This window comes from Homalodisca vitripennis, chromosome 6 (assembly GCF_021130785.1).
Source record: "Homalodisca vitripennis isolate AUS2020 chromosome 6, UT_GWSS_2.1, whole genome shotgun sequence".
Taxonomy (NCBI): Eukaryota; Metazoa; Arthropoda; class Insecta; order Hemiptera; family Cicadellidae; genus Homalodisca; species Homalodisca vitripennis.
This window is the reverse complement of record NC_060212.1, coordinates 99,491,517-99,510,094: the sequence shown is the minus strand read 5'-3', so window position 1 is coordinate 99,510,094 and position 18,578 is coordinate 99,491,517. Positions and strand designations below refer to the sequence as shown.

General features: G+C 30.9%; 1 protein-coding gene across 1 annotated transcript in view; it reads left to right on the top strand.

The window, feature by feature from the left end:
- LOC124364641 (Y+L amino acid transporter 2) overlaps positions 1 to 15,364 on the top strand; it is a 52,229-nt gene extending 36,865 nt beyond the window's left edge. Inside the window, exons 3-8 of the mRNA XM_046820266.1 lie at positions 1,598 to 1,739; positions 5,699 to 5,822; positions 8,878 to 9,078; positions 10,576 to 10,810; positions 11,858 to 11,950; positions 12,396 to 15,364. Of these exons, the coding sequence (XP_046676222.1) occupies positions 1,598 to 1,739; positions 5,699 to 5,822; positions 8,878 to 9,078; positions 10,576 to 10,810; positions 11,858 to 11,950; positions 12,396 to 12,460 (860 nt within the window). The 3' untranslated portion in view covers positions 12,461 to 15,364. The remainder of the gene's footprint in view (positions 1 to 1,597; positions 1,740 to 5,698; positions 5,823 to 8,877; positions 9,079 to 10,575; positions 10,811 to 11,857; positions 11,951 to 12,395) is intronic.
- The last annotated feature ends 3,214 nt before the right edge of the window (positions 15,365 to 18,578 follow it).

The following is an 18,578-nucleotide window of genomic DNA, read 5'->3' as shown; positions in this document are numbered from 1 at the left end:
TCCATAAAATTTTACCTCTATAATTTGAAAGATAGGAGAGAAAAATTCTAAAAAATTCGGAAGGAATGAGTACCAAAACTTGCACATACCAGTTTTAGGAAGAAATTTCCAACAATTCAAAGTGTATGATATGTATGGGCTAATCTACATCATATACATAGCAATTTGCATCAAGTTATATTTACCTGTATTGTACCAGCTCAGAAGTTATCTAGAACACATTTATTGTATCCAAGGAGTTTTGTTATATCAAATAAAATGTTATATGGTGGTGATTTATGTGTTAAATACATTTTTTATTGGTGAAAAGTTATTATGGAAGAACATACAGGTAATAAAAGAAAATAAGAGCTTATAAGGTTGCAAGGAATGCAGGATATCATCTGCTGCTCTATTAACTCTAAACACAAGGATAATAAGTACAAAAGTGTAGTTAAAAAACATTACCTTATAAGAGAGAAAACTCAGTCTTTACTTTTAGCATTTCCTATTTATTTTAATTGCATAGAATTTAATCATGCGATAATTCATATATTAAAGTCTATTTCAATTCGTTACTGCTATTTAAATTAAATTACTGCTCATTAGCATTAATGAACTGCATTTTTATGCAGTTCATTAATGAAATTCTATAATATTATCAATGTACAAGTGCGCATTGTACGTATTAGCACTATCATGGCTCTAAAACAATTGATCACAAACTTCTTGTTACAAAAGTGTCCAGATGGTGCAATTCCTTATTCAAATCTCGCATATTAAATAATGCAATAATTTAATGAAAGGAGATTGGCTTTTCTGTTTTGAATAAAAAAATAAAATATCATTTTAATGAGATTAGTTTATTAAGTGCCAACTTTAATCATAATACTGGTCATAAATTTGAGATAAAAATTTGTATAGGAGGGATGGAGGCAGGGGAGAGGGAGGGGGACAGGGAGAGATTGAGAGGGGGAGAGAGAGATTCAAAATCTTTTAGATTTGATAGTCGTCAATTTAAATACGTCATAAATGGTCATTAACAAACAAATTAAAACAATACTTCAGTCGAGAATTATTTTAAATTATCAAAGACTCTCCTAAAGAAAAACTCACTTACAGAGTAGAAGGGTCATTGTGTCAGCTACTTGCTGAGATGAGTCTTCAGTTTGGGGTAGTCAAGGCTCTTCAATTCATTGGGCAGAAATGGGAATACTTGGCCCCGTTGTAGGCTGGTCGCAGTACGCTGTGAAGGCAGATGGAAGCTCGTAGCAAAGCGAGTGTTATGGCATTGAACCTCAGGGTGTCCACATACACCTCTTGAGCACACAGACAATACAACAGCTAGGATGGAGCTGGAGACCACTGTTAAAATTTCAAAATCCTGGAATCCTGCAACTGTCACGCATTCCTAGACCAGCCATAAGGTGCATCGCCTTCTTCTGAAGAAGCTGCACTCTCTCTAGATTGGTGCAGGATGAGCACATAGATTGATATCTTTTTGCATATAACATTATTTTATGTCTTGTTCAAAGTGTTATTTAAAAAATAATTTGTACAACAATCGTGTTTTGAAAACTTTAAATTTTCTAGTTTTACACAATTTTTAACTTTATAGGTCATACATCCCACTTTGAACATGCTTTTGAGGGTGACTACGATGCTGGCAATATTGCTCTTGCATTCTTCTCCGGACTGTTTGCATTTGGCGGATGGAACTACCTCAACTTCGTCACTGAAGAACTGCAGGACCCTTACAAGTAAGATTTTCCTTCCCTATTATTTCATTACGTGACTGTTACATAGATGCACAGTTTTCATTATAATTTATTCAAAGGTTTTAGGCTCAGTCACGTTATTACATTCTAGCTATAATTCATGTACTCAAGAGTCCAGATGTTTGGAGAATTGAATAAGTGAGCTTCATTCCGTACTGATGCTGGTTTTCTTCTTTTCGGATGGTTCAAACCGGAACCATTGTATAAATACATTAAAACATTTCTTCATACTATGGAGAACTTTTAGTTATTACAATCTTTTAAATCTGTTTCATACAAATTCAATGATACTAAGATTACAATGTGTTAAAAATATTGCCTCTGACTGTTTGCCATCCACTAGAATTAATTCATCATAGTTGCTCAAAAATGAACTCAACTACTAAACAACTCTATTACACAAGATATGAGAATTAAAAAACCGAATAACTAATACACAATAGAAAGATGTGCAAATAGGTTTTCAAAATTATTTTGAACATTTTATAGGAAATAGTTATTTAAAAACCAGACTAAAGCCAAAAATATACATTTAACTTACAAAAGGCCTGCTTAAGAGCTAGTTGTAGTAAAACACCTTGAGTTATTCCCAAAAAGAACAATGTTAAAAGTCCAGCAGTTTTATACCACTATTTTTACCCGAAGAATTATTGGAGATATAATTAATTAACATCCAAATGCTTTTAAGTTATCTACGATATGTTTATGGGTTATTCATACAAAAATCCATAACTTCAAAAAATATACAATTTACAAAAAAATCTTGACACATCTATTTTAAAATTTTATCCAACAAATTTTGTTTTATAGTAAAATTACTCTCTGAGCACTAACTACTAAGTCACACTAAACTGTTAATGTTACAAACTATCAATTATCTTTAGTTTTATGTCTATTTTAATTAATTGTCAATGTAGTAATAAAGTTTCAAGCAAAATAAATTTAATAAATTTTGCTTGAAACTTCTTTACTGATGAAATTGCTCTATATTGAAATATTCATATATTTTGTTCATTAAGTTGGGTTCCATACCAGTATATAATAAAAGTCTAAATACCAAGTTACCAAAAGATGATAGAGTAATCGACATAATAGCTGCATTTGTTAATATGTTACATGTTAAAATGTCACATGGTTGATTTTAGAAATTTAGTTATTCTGCAATTTTAACATTGTCATCATGATTATCCATAAGAACAAAGTAAAAACTATTAATTAATTGAGTAATTGTTCAAATTTTTTTAATCTCAAGTATTTCACAGGTTTTGAGTTCAAATGCAAAATTTCAGCTCGATAGAGTTAGTAATGGATAGTGATAAAATTTAAGCAATATATGTGACGATATACATACAGAGTTTGCAAGGTAATAGTAGGAATTGTAAAATAACCAATAAGAACATATAATGTTTTAAGTCTCTGTCTGTTAGTGTAAAGACCCCTTATAAGTTTTGGAATATAGCTAGCCAAGCATTCTCAGCACAGTTTCAGCCAAACTTGAGTGAAACTGAGAAGAGACAATGAAGGCAACTGAGAGGCAGCAAGTGGCTTAGTTAGTCGTGCTAAGCTCTCTACAAACTCTGAACATCAGAAACCTTTCTCGCTCAGTCAACAGCAGTGATTGATTTCCATGCCCTTATCTCTAACGTTTTGAGATAAGGGCATGGAAATCAATATTGTATCATTTTAATGTTGTAATGAGAAAGATACATTCTATTCATTTCTTTCATCAGTCGTTGACCAGCCCCTTAACTTCAATGTTATCATATATATTTTCTCTTTCATATATTATCCCCATTTTTGGATATTGCTGTTGTTCTATATAGTATAATAATGCACATATCCTACCAAGTTTCAGATTGGTTTAAAGCCTGGTTTAGATAGTTTAGAAAAACCTTCACAAACTTAATCCTATAAAAATGACGTTTCAACTTAGTACATGTTAACATGAAATTAGAGGAGAACAAAATTCAATTTGCAAAGAATGACTGAATTTTTAGTTATAAGCGTGGACCAGTTTTCATGTAACTATTATAAAAAGGATTGTATTGTTTCTAAATCCAAATGAGCCATTGGTACATAAAAAACACTAAACCGGTTTGAAAAAATAATTGATATATATATATATATATATGTGTGTGTGTGTGTGTGTGTGTGTGTGTGTGTGTGTGTGTGTGTTTATATAATTAATATATATTATTTATATAATATATATAATTATTTGTATATATACAATACAAATAATCTTTATTGCCATTCAGCACAGTGTAATAAATCAAGCAACGCCGAGCGTGGCTGCTGCTTGGACAGGTGACCACTGAGCGATCCTGTCCTTGCAAGCGGCCCGCCTGCCCGGCCATTGGTGGTGGTTCGGAAGTCACCTTTAAGCCGTTGGTCCCCAGGTTAAGTGTTAGAGAGGGCTTCTTAGCCCTAACTTCACCTGGTAAAATAAGACATTCTTTACTTTTTTTTTTTTTTTTGTAATAAATAATATAACATGCATGCCTTGTCATAGTTCAGCTAGTTTAATTCTAGTTTAAAGAATAAACAATTTTTATTTACGCTTATTTAATTATGATAAACATTAAAATTAATTATAATTTTATCATAATTACTTATATCAAATATATAAATTTCTTATAAATTATTAATAGGTTGTTTAAATAAAATATTTATGAATATTGTAACAAAATATTTACAATCTAATAAACGACTTACCTACTACATTTAAAACAACCTATAACAATTGTAAATCTTATTAAAAATAACTTAAAACACAGCAAAAATAATATTTTAACAAAACATAAAAAAAGAATAATGTATCGAAGATAAGTATGTATGTGGCATAGACAGAGTTGATGTTATATGTTTTCAAAACTAAATGTTGAGAAATAAGGGATCATGGTCTGGATAGTAGGTAGGGCATAATATTGGGTGTATCAGAATAAAAGCTATTCCTTATTACCAAGGAAACAGACAAACACAGCAGAGTAGGTTATTGAAGCAGGTTAAGGTTTTCTCTATCTCCAAATATCAGTGCTGTGATTTAAATGCAGTAGGCTATATTGAAGTTTTAAACTATATTCTTACTGTGTAAAGAATGAACTTTACTCACAATCTCATAATTCAAGCTTTCAGAAGACCCGACTCATCACAAGAGATAACAAATCCCAAGGGCTGATCCAATTTCTTAGTGTTTACTCCGCCTGATTAATAAAACATGGGAGGCCAACATCACACCCCCGCTGTTTTGTTTAGTTTCCAGACGTAACGTTTTCTCACTGTACTCAGACAACATTCTGTATTATTGGCCTGGAATGAGGGATATTTCTAATAATTACGCATTAGACATTAATGGCAATTTAAAGTCCATATTAAACATATTGTAGTTGAATAATCAACATAATATGAGAATTAAAAAAAACCCTTCTTGTAAAATAAATTATACTGTTTGGAATAAAAATTCACTTAAAATTGATTTACAGGAAATGGTTGTTGTACAATGATTTAACTCTTATTAATTCTTATTCATATATAAAAAATATGTGAATTTCTTAATAAGAATGTTGTTTATATCTGAATATAGAGAAGAAAAATCAATGCACAAAACCCCTTTATAGCACAGAAGAAAAGTAGATGAGAATTAATAAAATGGCTTTATTAATTGATATATTTATTTAGGTTTCTGATTTTAAAGTGACAGCAATTAATACTAATAGTCTCTTTTCCATATTTAATTTATAATTATTTGTAAAATTATTGTAAAGAAACAATAAAAGAATAGTGTGTAAAATCTCAAAACAAATAATTAGTTAATTTTTATATTGTTTTGAATATATACCTTGTTATATTATTTATGTTCATAATATTTTAGAGATACGTTTTAAAAAAAATATATAAAGCAAATTATCAATGTGTTTAACACCAAGAAACTCATGTTGCAGAAACTTACCGAGGGCTATATGGATAGCCATGCCACTGGTCACCCTGGTTTATGTGCTAGCCAATCTTGCTTACTTTGCTGTCATCACGAGCCAAGAGATGATTTCTTCCCCTGCAGTTGCTGTTGTAAGTCACAAATGTACCTACCAAATCTGTGTAATTGCACAATCTTGCTTACTTTGCTGTCATCACAAGCCAAGAGATGATTTATTCACCTGCAGTTGCTGTTGTAAAGTCACAGTTGTACGTACCAAATCTGTGTAATTGCACAATCTTGCTTACTTTGCTGTCATCACGAGCCAAGAAATGATTTTCACAGTTGTAGTACCTACCAAGATCTGTGTAATTGTTCAATCTTGCTTATTTCCTTCTCATCACGAACCAAGAGAAGAGACTATTTGCTCAGACATTATTATCTGGAAAAATAATCAACATTACCTAAAAATAACTAGGTGTGAAATCCATTTCAATACACTCTTGTGATTTACACGAAAATTTAAAATTATCATTAGCTTCTTTTTTAATGAAAAAGCTTTAAAAAGTAATAAATTATATATTTGTGCATCTATTGCAATTTAAACCAAATTTTATACTTTTAAAAATATATTAGTAGAGCAGCCCCCCTAAAACCTAAACAGACATCAATTTTGGTTCTTTGTAACATTTTTACCTCAAAAATTAAATTAGCTAAATCAGATTATCCATTGCTTGATAGATTATTATTTCTAGTGTTTAGTTTGAATTTGTACTACTGCTTGACCCCAATTCAGAGGGGACTTGTGTTTCTAGATAGGGCTGGTACTCATGTGAGATAAGAGAAAGCAAACAATGGTTCATGATATTCATCAGTATACATTAGATACGATAATCGGACATACCTTCAAGCCTCTTACTAGGCAGATCACAAGGAGGAGGTCACATATTTTAAACAGTGATTTAAATACATAATATTAAAATAATAAATGGTCTCCTCCCCTTTCCAAGAAATAATAGATTGTGGTTTTTGACCCCCCAAACTGAAACAATAAATTCTGTCGATGACGAGAAGATCACATGTTTTAAACAGTGATTTAAGTACATAATATTACAATAGTAAATGGTCTCCTCCCCTTTCCAAGAAATAAGAGATTGTGGTTTTTGACCCCCCAAACTGAAACACTAAATACGCCACTGTTACCAAGTTAAACTCTACACAAAACATTGTAGTCCAGAAGCTGAGAGCCAGTCTGCACTGTATTGACACACAACCTGGTTTTTCTTGAAATCAAAAGAGGAATGATTTTCTAAGAAAATGTCAACCCTGCTAGTTTTGGTGCTAGTCAAAATGTAAGGGTTAAAAATATGAAACAATTCTTCCTGAGATCTTCTTCCTAGTTTGGTACACTTAAAATCAACCATTTGGCACACAAAGAACAGTTATACCATCGTCAGATAGTTAGATAAACAGACTGAAAATTGATACTTTAAGCTTCTGTACATGCTGACAGATTTATTAACATTTATTATTGTCGGACATTAGTAGTAAGTGTTTCACACCAAGAAAAATATACAGTATTAAATTTTGATAACTTTCCATTTCAAACTCCACCAAAACTAGCATGGCTGACAATAAATTTCTTTCCAAGGAGAAGTTTCTCTATCAGTTTCTAGAAAAAGCAGGTTGTATGTTTATATAGTACAAATTGGCTTGCAGCTCCTGGGCTATTGGGTATTAAATTTGTTACATCACGACCTTCACTTCCATGGACTAAGTCAGACTTCAGATCAAAATTTTGGCCACAGGGAACACTGAAATTCCATACTGTATACAGCTCAATCTGATGGACAGACTTGGTATTACAGTTTACAAGATCTAGCACAGCACTAGTGCATTCTGTTAGTTGGTCATAGTTAATATCCTGTAGGTTCTTGAATTGTCTCTGCTTTTAGCTGTCGTGAATTTACTAAGTTGCCCAGCTGGACCTAAATGACACACCACCATAAATGCTAATTGCAGTAATTTATAAGTATATTTTTTACTGATGCTAACAGATAAGTTTTTTTATTATACTGCTTTTTTTGTTCTCTTAGAACAAGATGCTGAGAAACCTCTCCTTGCACTTATTCCTAAAAGGACCTGTGCTTGCCTCAGGTTTGACAAGATATTCAGAGTAGGTAAGGTTGGGGATAGGGACTTCCTCCTTGCAAGATTCATGACAAGGGATAGATGACTCAATACCTCCTTAGAAGAAGATGAGGCCAGGACTGTATCAGCCTCTCCAGTTAAAGCAGTTAGGGAGTCCCACCAACTCTAACAGTCATCCTCCACAGTAGACTAGACCTATTGATCTACCCTTGCTCTCCATATCTTGACATTTACGGTTAGTGATGAGCCACTCTCAAACATCCATAGGGTTGCTCAGATTTAAAAAAAAGGACACATTGGTTTTGATGTACCCAATGTAGGTTCAATTGGAAGGTAACCCCAGCCAGAAGTTAACCCTCCTGGAGTAATCTTACCTTAGAAGTAATACAGAAATAATCTAACACAGCTTTAATTTACATTGGAGTAAATGCATGAAATAAAGAAAAAAATACTATTTTTTGAAGAATAATAATATTATTTTCTATAGAAGAAAGCTCACAATTATCCAATAATCAGGTTAATTAATATATTTATGTTTAGTTATACATGTATATGTATGTTAGTTTAATTTTTTACGAGGTTAAGTGGTAGAGAGGACTTTATAGTCCTAACTTCGCCTCCAATAAAGACATTTTTCATTTTCATTTTTTCATTTTCAATAATTTTAAATTTTCCACATGAGGCCTTTCAATATCTAAGATACCATTGTCAGGTGTGAATCAACAATTTAAAATAGTCTGTTAGATCAAATTGTTGATTAATACCTGACGATGGCATCTTAGATGTCAAAAGGCTTAGTGTGAGAAAATTAAAATTATTGGACAATAGTGAGTTTTCATTTATAGAAAATCTTAAACTCAAAGATAGCCTTACTAACCATTTGTATTAACCCACATTATCCTATTTGTGCAACAATAATCTACAGACAGATCAGAGTTATAATAACAGTCAATGACAACAGCTTATAATTCAAAAATTGTTTAATGCACAATTATAAAATTGCTAGTTTTAAAATATTTTAGTCATCATCAATATAACATAACTCATTGATTTCAGACTTTTGGAGATCGGATGTTCAGCAGCCTCAGTTGGACTGTGCCTGTGTTTGTGGCCATCTCCACATTTGGCGGAGTCAATGGTGTGATCTTCACGTCTGCCAGACTCTTCCTGACGGGTGCTCAAGAGGGTCACCTTCCCGAGCTATTCTCTCACATCCATGTGCAGAAGCGCACCCCAATCCCAGGCCTCATATTCTGTGTGAGTTATTCATTGACAAACTTGACCAAATTTTCCTTATTCACGCTCTGTTAAATCACGATAAAACTACTCTTAAAATTAAGAAATGACCATTTTCCCAAAGGTTTCAGTAATAATACACAAGTAATAAAATTTTTAAGCATACATTTCGACACTAAAATAAATTTTTCTGACCATAGCAATGTAATAAAATAGGAAACTTAATTCAACCAGGCATGCTTTGAGTTCTTTGCAAGTTGGTGTAGCTGTGTATTATCCCCATGTATACTCAATGTTGAGTTATGGAATTACTTTGTGGGGTAATTGCTCAGATGTGCAAACACTTTTTATTAGTCAAAAATAAATTATTAGAAAAATAGGTCATTGCAATTCAAGAACAACATGTAAACCGTTATTTTAAAAAATTAGCATCCTTACTTTGCCATGCATATATATTTTTGAAATGCTTAAATTAGTATATAAGAATTCTGATCAATTTGAAAATACAAATTTAACCATAGATACCACACAAGAAATTGTAATTTGTTTCAATATCCAGCACATAAACTAAAAAAAATGAAACTAGTCCTCTTAATCTAGGTTTGAAATTGTATAATAATATTCCACAGTCATATAAAAAACTTCCCTTATCTAAATTTACTAAATAATTAAAAGAAGTACTTTGTCAAAAAACATATCATAATGTAAATAAATGATTTAAAAACAGTTTATGATGAAAACGAATAATACAAATATATCTTTAAAAAAAATTGTAAAATGGGTTTAAGCCTTGGATTTAATCAATGTTTTATAACTTTTTTATATCAATAAAATATCTATCAAAAGTACTGTTTTAGAATAAGCTTAGTTATGTAGTTTCAATCATCGAGTTTTTTTATTACATTGTGATGACAGAAAACATATTGTACAATAAATATCTGTCTATAGTCTATTATTTTGTAAATTTGTACTCAACAAGTAAATACTGAAATACATATGAAGACTTAGAAAAGTATAAAATACATAACAAATTCTCAATAAAACCAAAATGTAAATCAAAATCTAGATTAAACCTTGGGTTGACAATAGAATTGCCACTGATCTGGAAAAATGTTAAAAGGTGAACTTACATAATGTTAAGGATTTCTCTATAATATGTCATGTGCTAACTCCTCATTCCTGTGCACATTATTGTATTGTTTAGAAAACTGATCAGTTATTGAAGTTATCAATAATTTAGATTTTGACTGCCGACAAATAAAATATTGTTAAGTGTAAATGATGAAGTAATTTTAATAAAGGAAACGGTAACATCATTAACAGTTAGTTACGGGCCTCTATCAATGTTGCCCATTTTTAATAACGAGTTTTAAAATGTTTCATCAACCCACATATAATAACAAAAGATTTGTTTACACTCTTTCTATTGAAATGGTTCTAAATTTCAATTTACAAAATGGTTCTATTGGACTGGACTGAACTAATGTAATGACTAATCAATTGATGTTGCTGTTGCAGTGTGCAGTATCGCTGGTGATGGTGACGGTCAGTGATGTATTCACTCTAATCAACTACTTCAGCCAAACTCTGTGGTTGTCGGTGGGTGGGTGTATCGCCGGGCTGCTCTACCTTCGTTACACCAAACCCGAGATGCCTCGACCCATCAAGGTTAACTTGGCGATCCCCATCTTGTTCCTCATCTGCGTTGCGTTTCTGGTCATCGTACCCTCCATCACGCAACCCTTCAATACATGTAAGTGTCTGTATCACGCTTGGAAGAGGAAATTATTTTTAAAATTATAATAAAATATGGTCAGCTCCAATATAAACTTGCCTACTTTTCCACATAATTGTTATCCACAATAAAGCAGTTATTTTAACAACAGACTAGTAACACAGTAAAAAATTATCCAGCAATTGATCCCAAAATGTTACTTTTAGACCATCAAAGAATGTTTTGGAATCCAGTATCCAAAACCTTACATGAATCCTGTCAGATATCAATACATAAAAATTATTTGGAGAGATTTTCTTTCAGCAATATTATCACTAACACGATGATCACTTCCTTCTTCTTCACCTTTCATATTTGTTCAGCTATTCCAAAAAACCATCAACAGTACACTAGTGGAACCCACTCTGAAATAGTCTGATGATATTTGAGGCTGTATTGCCATATCGCAACTGACCACCAGATGTTGCGACTGATGTTGACTGTTCTGCGACAAACTGTTCTCCGATGTTGAGACAGATCAATAAGGTTTTTACTCAAGAGAAAAGAGATTCTTTACCAAAGAGATTTCTCGTGGTGGAAAGATTCATAAAACTGGTGTTGATTTTTGTATATGATAAATGAGTGGATTATATAGGTCAGATAGCCACATTTTGTAGCTACTTTTTAGTCTTTTCTGCACTATTAATAACTACCCTATAGCAGGTAGAGTTTCTTTGTAATCTATTTAATTCTGAAACGGTTTCATCTTCAATAGACATTAGATATGATATTTTAGTGTTTCTTTTTTGCAATTCCCTCATTAACACTACAGACTTTTGTTCCCGTTTATACCATATAAAAAACATCAAAACAAAATCTTTTTCTCTCTGAAAATTTTTAATTATAACAACCCGTCCATTTAATAAATAAACGTTTTATTTATGTTAGAAGACATTTATATGATCAAAAATTTGTATATATCACAATTGAAAAGCATTAAATCAGCCTTTAAATCAATCTACATTATTTATTGAGCAGTAATTCTTGTATAATTTTTTACTAACAGTATTATTTATTGTGTTACAGTGATTGCAGTGATTATCATACTCTCTGGCATTCCTGTGTATTATGTGGGAATCAAGTGGAAGACAAAACCTAAGTGGTTCACAGACTTTCATGGTAAGTGTTTTTTGTGTTTCTCTTTGCTATTGATTTATCTAATTATTACACTTTTGTCCATCGACTACCTGCCGTTCTTTCTAAAATATTAACCCACATCAGTAAGAGTATACATTTGTATAAAGATAGTACTACTTTATTACGGTCTGATGTAATAATAACATTTCCACAATGAAAATCATACAAATCTGTCAATATTGTTCTATATGCATGAAAGAATACTGGTAATCAAGATACAAGAAAAAATAACAGCAATGCTAAAGGTGTAGTCATGAACTATAAACAAACTACTTTGTGAATAAAATATTTTATTTTATACTTCAATTCTATTATTTTTATATTAAAAGTTTCCATTCTATGTACAAAATTAATGAACACATTATACTCATAGTTTTCAAAAATAGCTAATTAACTAACTAACTAATTTATAATCTTCCTGTTACAGAGAAATTCACAAGAGCAGTTCAAAAAGCTCTGGATGTCGTCCGCTCTGAAACGGATATTCAGTAAAGATCTGTATTGAAGTGTATTACATGTGTATGCTGGCCATACATAATCCTACTTTACTATAGGGTGTAAGAAAATAAGATGTATTTTATTAAAAGATATGAACAATGGAAATATTGAGTTCTAGATGTATTTTCTGTTTTAAACACGAATTAAGTTTAACCTAAAAATGTTTGTATAAACTGCAAAAGTATAATTTGTTAAGAGGAAGCTCTACCAAATTTCTTTATCAAAACAGCAGTTTTGATCTGAACCAGTGTTCAAGCTTTACCTTTTACTATAAACTACTTTTAATTGCTCAATGAATTACTACCGATGGAAACTCATATTCCAATTTAATATTCTAGCCTCGCAAGGTCTAAAAATAAACTTTATTAGGGACAACACCAAAAAGAGTTAGGAAATGGAATTTTAAGTTTTTGACCCTTTTGGTGCCAACATCCATTTAAAAGACTACCAAGAAATACCAAATCAAACAAAGAATGCTGATTTCCATAAATACGGTTGTTCGCTGAAAAAATTCTAGGGCAATCTTTTTTTTACGTGTTATAGATTTCTTGGTATACAAACAATTAGAATGAACCAAATTACAAAAAATATTCATAGCAATATTTTTAGATTAATCAGCTGTTTGATTTAAATTTAATGTAAAAGAACACGAACAAATTAAAACGTAATGTTCTACAACATTTATTACTTTTACAGTTTTTAAAATATTAATAAAAACTTTTTTATGTTGTGTTCAGTTTTATTTTCTCTTTCAATTGATATTGTATTCTATAGTAAAATATTTTTTAGCTAAAAAAGTTAGAAAAATATATTATTACTTGTAATTTTGAAAAACTTTTTAGTAAAACACTGCAAAACGGCTGAACTGAAATAGGCCTGGCTGGCATCCTTTAATAGTAATGGCTGGAAAATCTCCTTTATTCTTTGAAATGACTTTTAATTTTTGACTTGGCACTAAAAGGGAATAGAACAATAAACTTTTTTAATCAGCACCTTTATAAAGCGATAAATATTACCATTAGATATGTGTACATAAATCTTTAATAATTTCCAATATAAGACTGTCATCACTTACATACTAAGAGCTGCAAGCACGAACTTAACAATAGTTTATCACAAAAGGTTGTTTCGTCCTTTAAATAAAGCATCCTCTTGTCTAACAGTTTTGTATGATTCAATTGGACTGTTCCTCAAGAATTTGACTATTTTCTGCTAGCCATTATGAACATGACTGTTAGAAAGTAGATTACAACTCAAATTAATGCTTTTAAAAATTGCTGCTATCTTAAAACAGCGGTGTTACTGTTAAGTGAATGTTACTCTTCACTAAATACTATTTCCTACCTACATAAACCCATATAAAAACCAGAAAATACAGCAACAGTAAGCAGTTGTTTACAATAAATAAGTAAGTGAGATATTGTAATTTTCACAAGAAAATAATGTAAGATTATTTTTCTATAAGTCTGATAAAGACTGTATTTTAATAGTTAAGTTAGTATTAATTTTATATAAGTTTGTGTAAATATTAAAGACTCTTATTGTATATATTCTTTTACGAGTAATTTTTGTACAGTATGCCATAAGCTTTTATTATATACATGGTTACTTTTGTATTATTTAAGAGAGATATGAACTTTATTGTACAGCATTGATAATAATTGTTTTAGAATAAAAAATATATTTTGAATTGATGAAGATAACTGTCCTATTCTTAGAAGCAAGCTGAGCTTAAATCCTAATTATTCTTAGTTCAAGCTATGTCTAATGTACATTACTTGCCAATGTACCTATTACAATGATCATTGTCTGCTTTCCAAGTTGAAAAATAACTTTCCTGAAAAAGTCCATTAGATAGTATGGTTGTAATGTTGAGATGTAAAATGGACATAGGTTCAAACTAAAAAACACTGAGTTTAGTATACATATATATGATTGGAAAGATTACAATCAGGGGTGTATTCAGCTTTGGTGGGCCCCGGCCAGGCCCCGTCATGCCCCGCCACTCCCTGTCCGTTTACACAGTCTGAGTACGGGCCTGAGTACTATTGAAAACTATTACATTTGTTACAAATCCTAAATCATAGAGCACAATGTCCGTGATGAGTTTGTCACAGTGTTGCCAGATGGAACAGCATGCAGAGGTAAAGTATACAGTACCTATAGTGCTTCAGCTCTCTCTGCATGCAGTCCAAATTGTCTCCATTGCATTACATTATACAGTGCTGCTGAAAAGCCCTGGGATGGACAAATTTGTTTTGTAATGAATTATAATAGAACTAAATTTTAAATCCAGCTTTTGGCCATATTAAACTAATCATGTATTTCAGAGTGATATCTTGCTTAGGAGAATGTTCCACTAGAGCTTGGCAAACAATCTTAAATAAAGCATAAGTAGAGTTGTACCTAACAATTAAGTAGAGATTGAAGGAAAGTTAAACAAAAACAATATACATATATTGTCTAAACAATATATTTATGTATTGTCTTAAAGGAAGTGTAACTATATTTTTACTTTCTGTTTTGATTTTTTTACATCACTTAACTTCAGTTTATCAAATTATAAAAAATTATATAATATAATATTTCACCAAATTAAACATTTATTGCTACTGCCAATACTAGAATCTCCATTTCTTTACAGTGCAACTACTACCGTATTTAAACAGGTTTCTTGATGTAGGAGTATGCTTTTGAAACTGACAATAATATGAAATTAACTCTACTTCCTGAAATGGCAAGATATTGGTATTAAACTATAATATAATTTAAGAAGGGACCAATATCTGATATTCCAGAAGGGACCACAATCAAGATTATGTATGTTTCATTCATAACTCTACTGATTGCTTGTACAGTAACTCATTTACCATTTTGAAATATATGATATAAACATCATTGTCTATTTTGCTTCATTCCTTTCTTATATCCTTGTGTCAATTTTAGATAGGATATATTTAAAAATTACCCTTATACTCTTAAGTATAAAATATATTAGAATTTAACGTCTTGCTCTTCTTAAAACCGCTTTATTTGATTTGTATAGTGAATTTAACCCACATGTATTTGCAATAGACTTATCTCACTGCATTTTGGAATGGCTTTTAATGCTTTTCACGCAAAAAACATTTTAACGTTTTTGTGACATATATAGTGCAAAATACTCGTAAATAAAACATTTTGAAAAATCAATAAAACCATAATTGGTATGGACATGTTAAGTACTGTAAAGAAGAACAGCAGAAGTCAGCATGCTTTATTCATGAACTTTAAGTACAGAATTTGTGTCATAAAAATTGGCAGTGCTGCCAATGCTACGGGAAACCTCAAGCATAATATAAAGAATAAAAAATGTTGAGTGAAAAGTCCATGTTGTCAGTTTTGAAATTTGATTATCATGCAGCCTCGCGTAATAGTTCCCTCCCCAGTTCACCTGAAACAGGCAGTCTTATTTTCCATCCACCACTTGGGAGCCAAATTAAAAGTCACCTCTATATTATTACATTAAAAACTTACGAACATTTTGTTCACTATGGGTTTTAGACATTCAATCAAAATGATATATTATTTTGGTTTCACATTCATTCATTCATTCACTGCCGCACAATATTAAATAGTGTCAGCAGGATAAGAGAACTGAGGTATATAATCTGTGTAACATCAATATTTAGTTTACAGAAGATTAAAAGGAATGTAAACAATTATAGTAATGTGAATAAATCACGTTAACAATGGTAGCGAACACTGGAAACAACAATTACTAATATCAATTTATTTATCTCAGCTATTAGACATTCAGTGCAAAACATAATCAGCCAATTAAACCAGAGGTAACCTGACTAGCACTTGTACCCAACTAACACCCATATAATAGTCAAGGAAGAAGTGATAACCAAGGTATGGACACCTTGTGTTAAGTGACTGGGCTTGGTCTGAGCACATGAGTTACAGAAATCTCATTGGAACATGGTACACAGCAACATCCTACAGCCAGACCTAGAAACTACCATTCACTGTATATAGTGCTACTGCAACACTAGTGAACTCTGTCTATTGGTCATAGTACTACCCTCAGTGAGGCGTCTAGGTTTGGTCAGAAGGTTTGTGTACTGCTTGTGACATATTTAAATTTTAAAATACATTAAAAGTTTTTATTATTAATTTTGATCAAATTCGAGTTATTAAAACGTTTGTTGCTCATGACACCATTTGATATGAGGTGACAGAACTATTTGGATTTTACAATTAATTTACTTTGATTTGTTTTATTTTTTAGTTACTTTCTTGAAATGAAATTTAAATCAATAGAGTCAAAGTTAGCACTATAACGTTCCACTCAACCTCAAAAACCAACAAAAATATTTACATAACTAAAGATAAATCTATTTCTTTAAAATTTAAACAATTATTTAGTATATAAAGGAATATATAATAAATAAAATTAATAAATAGAAAAATAAACTTTAGTTTGAAAAACGTTAATCAATAACTAATTGAAATATACACTTATTTATACCTAATTGTCTGCTGTCACGATTGCTGAACCATTCAACAAGCGTTCTAACGTCCCAAATGCCACATCCCAAGACCACTGACCACAATACTCCCAGAGTGCTACACCACTACAAGCATGCTTGTCAATGGCTCTCATGTTTGCTAGAAGAGCATTCAATGAACAACAGGCAGAAACTAGAAATGATATACTTAATTAGTTTGTTGATGAATTGGAATAGATAATAAGGATATATCCCTGCCTCCTTGCTCTTCTTTCACTTATTTTGGAAATAAATTGAATTATTATACCAACAACTAGGAGAAATTGTATTATTTAAAAAAGTCTACAACAGAGTGAGAAAGCCTAAAACATATAAAGACATTTATTTACCACAAATTTCATAAAAAAAGTTAGACAGTAGATTGGTAATTTGCTTTATTAAGAAATGAAACCTTTTTCAGACACTACTCTTCTATAATCATGATTATAAAACTAGAGAATAGTAACTACAAACCGCTTAGGATAAAAACACAGCATCTCATATCATATAGTAAAATCTAAGACAATTGTTTCTTATTGAATAACTTTTAATTCCATTAAAACATTTTATTGTGGTTGAAAACAGAAATCTAATAATAGACATAGACATAGACATAGACATAGACATAGATATTTATTTGTACAAAACGTTCTTTACATGTTTTTTTTACAATAGTGAACTGGTACATTGTCATAATATACAATACATACTAAAGCCTTATAGTAATTTTATTATGTTACAATAAAATTTAGTCAGAAAAATAACAAACACTTGATTTTTATTTAGAATTAACTAAGGAGGTTTAGCTGTAGTTCATCTATTTCATATATAGCTTTGTCAATAAGAACAGTCTTTAATTCATTTTTAAATTTTCCTATGGTCATTGACTTAAATGTTAAGGGTAGGTTATTGTACAATATCAACCCCGAATACAAAGGGCTTTTTTCATAGAATGTTGAGCGATGGAGGGGTATTCTAAAATTAGCGTTATTTCGAGTGTTATAATTATGTTGAAATCTTAGATCTTCTATTAGTTGGTCTTTGCTTAAATGGATATAAACCAACAACTCATATATGTACAAAACTGGTTAAAGTTAATATTTTTTTATTTCTAAACAATGATTTGCAAGGTGCTCGAAAATGAGAATTTGTCATTATTCGGATAATTCTTTTTTGTAATCTGAAAACTGCTTTAATGCCAGGAGCTAGACCCCATAACACAATCCCATAACTAAGAATTGATTCCACATAACCATGGTAAACAGATTTTAGAACGTCAAATGAAACATTTTCTCTTAAGTGCAAAAATATATAAGAAATGGATCTTAGTTTTGACAAAAGGTCATTTAGATGAGCTTTCCATTTAAAATTACTATCAATTTTAATTCCCAAGAATTTATGTGAGTCAACTAAATTTGGGAAGTTAAAATTGCCATTTTTATTATTTCTAATACCAAATTTTATTACTTGGGTTTTATCTATATTAAGTTTTAAACCATTGGAATGAAACCAAGAATCCAAATCATCCATCACTTCTGAAAGAGTGATTATTAGTTCTTCACTAGTAGAGCTTTTGA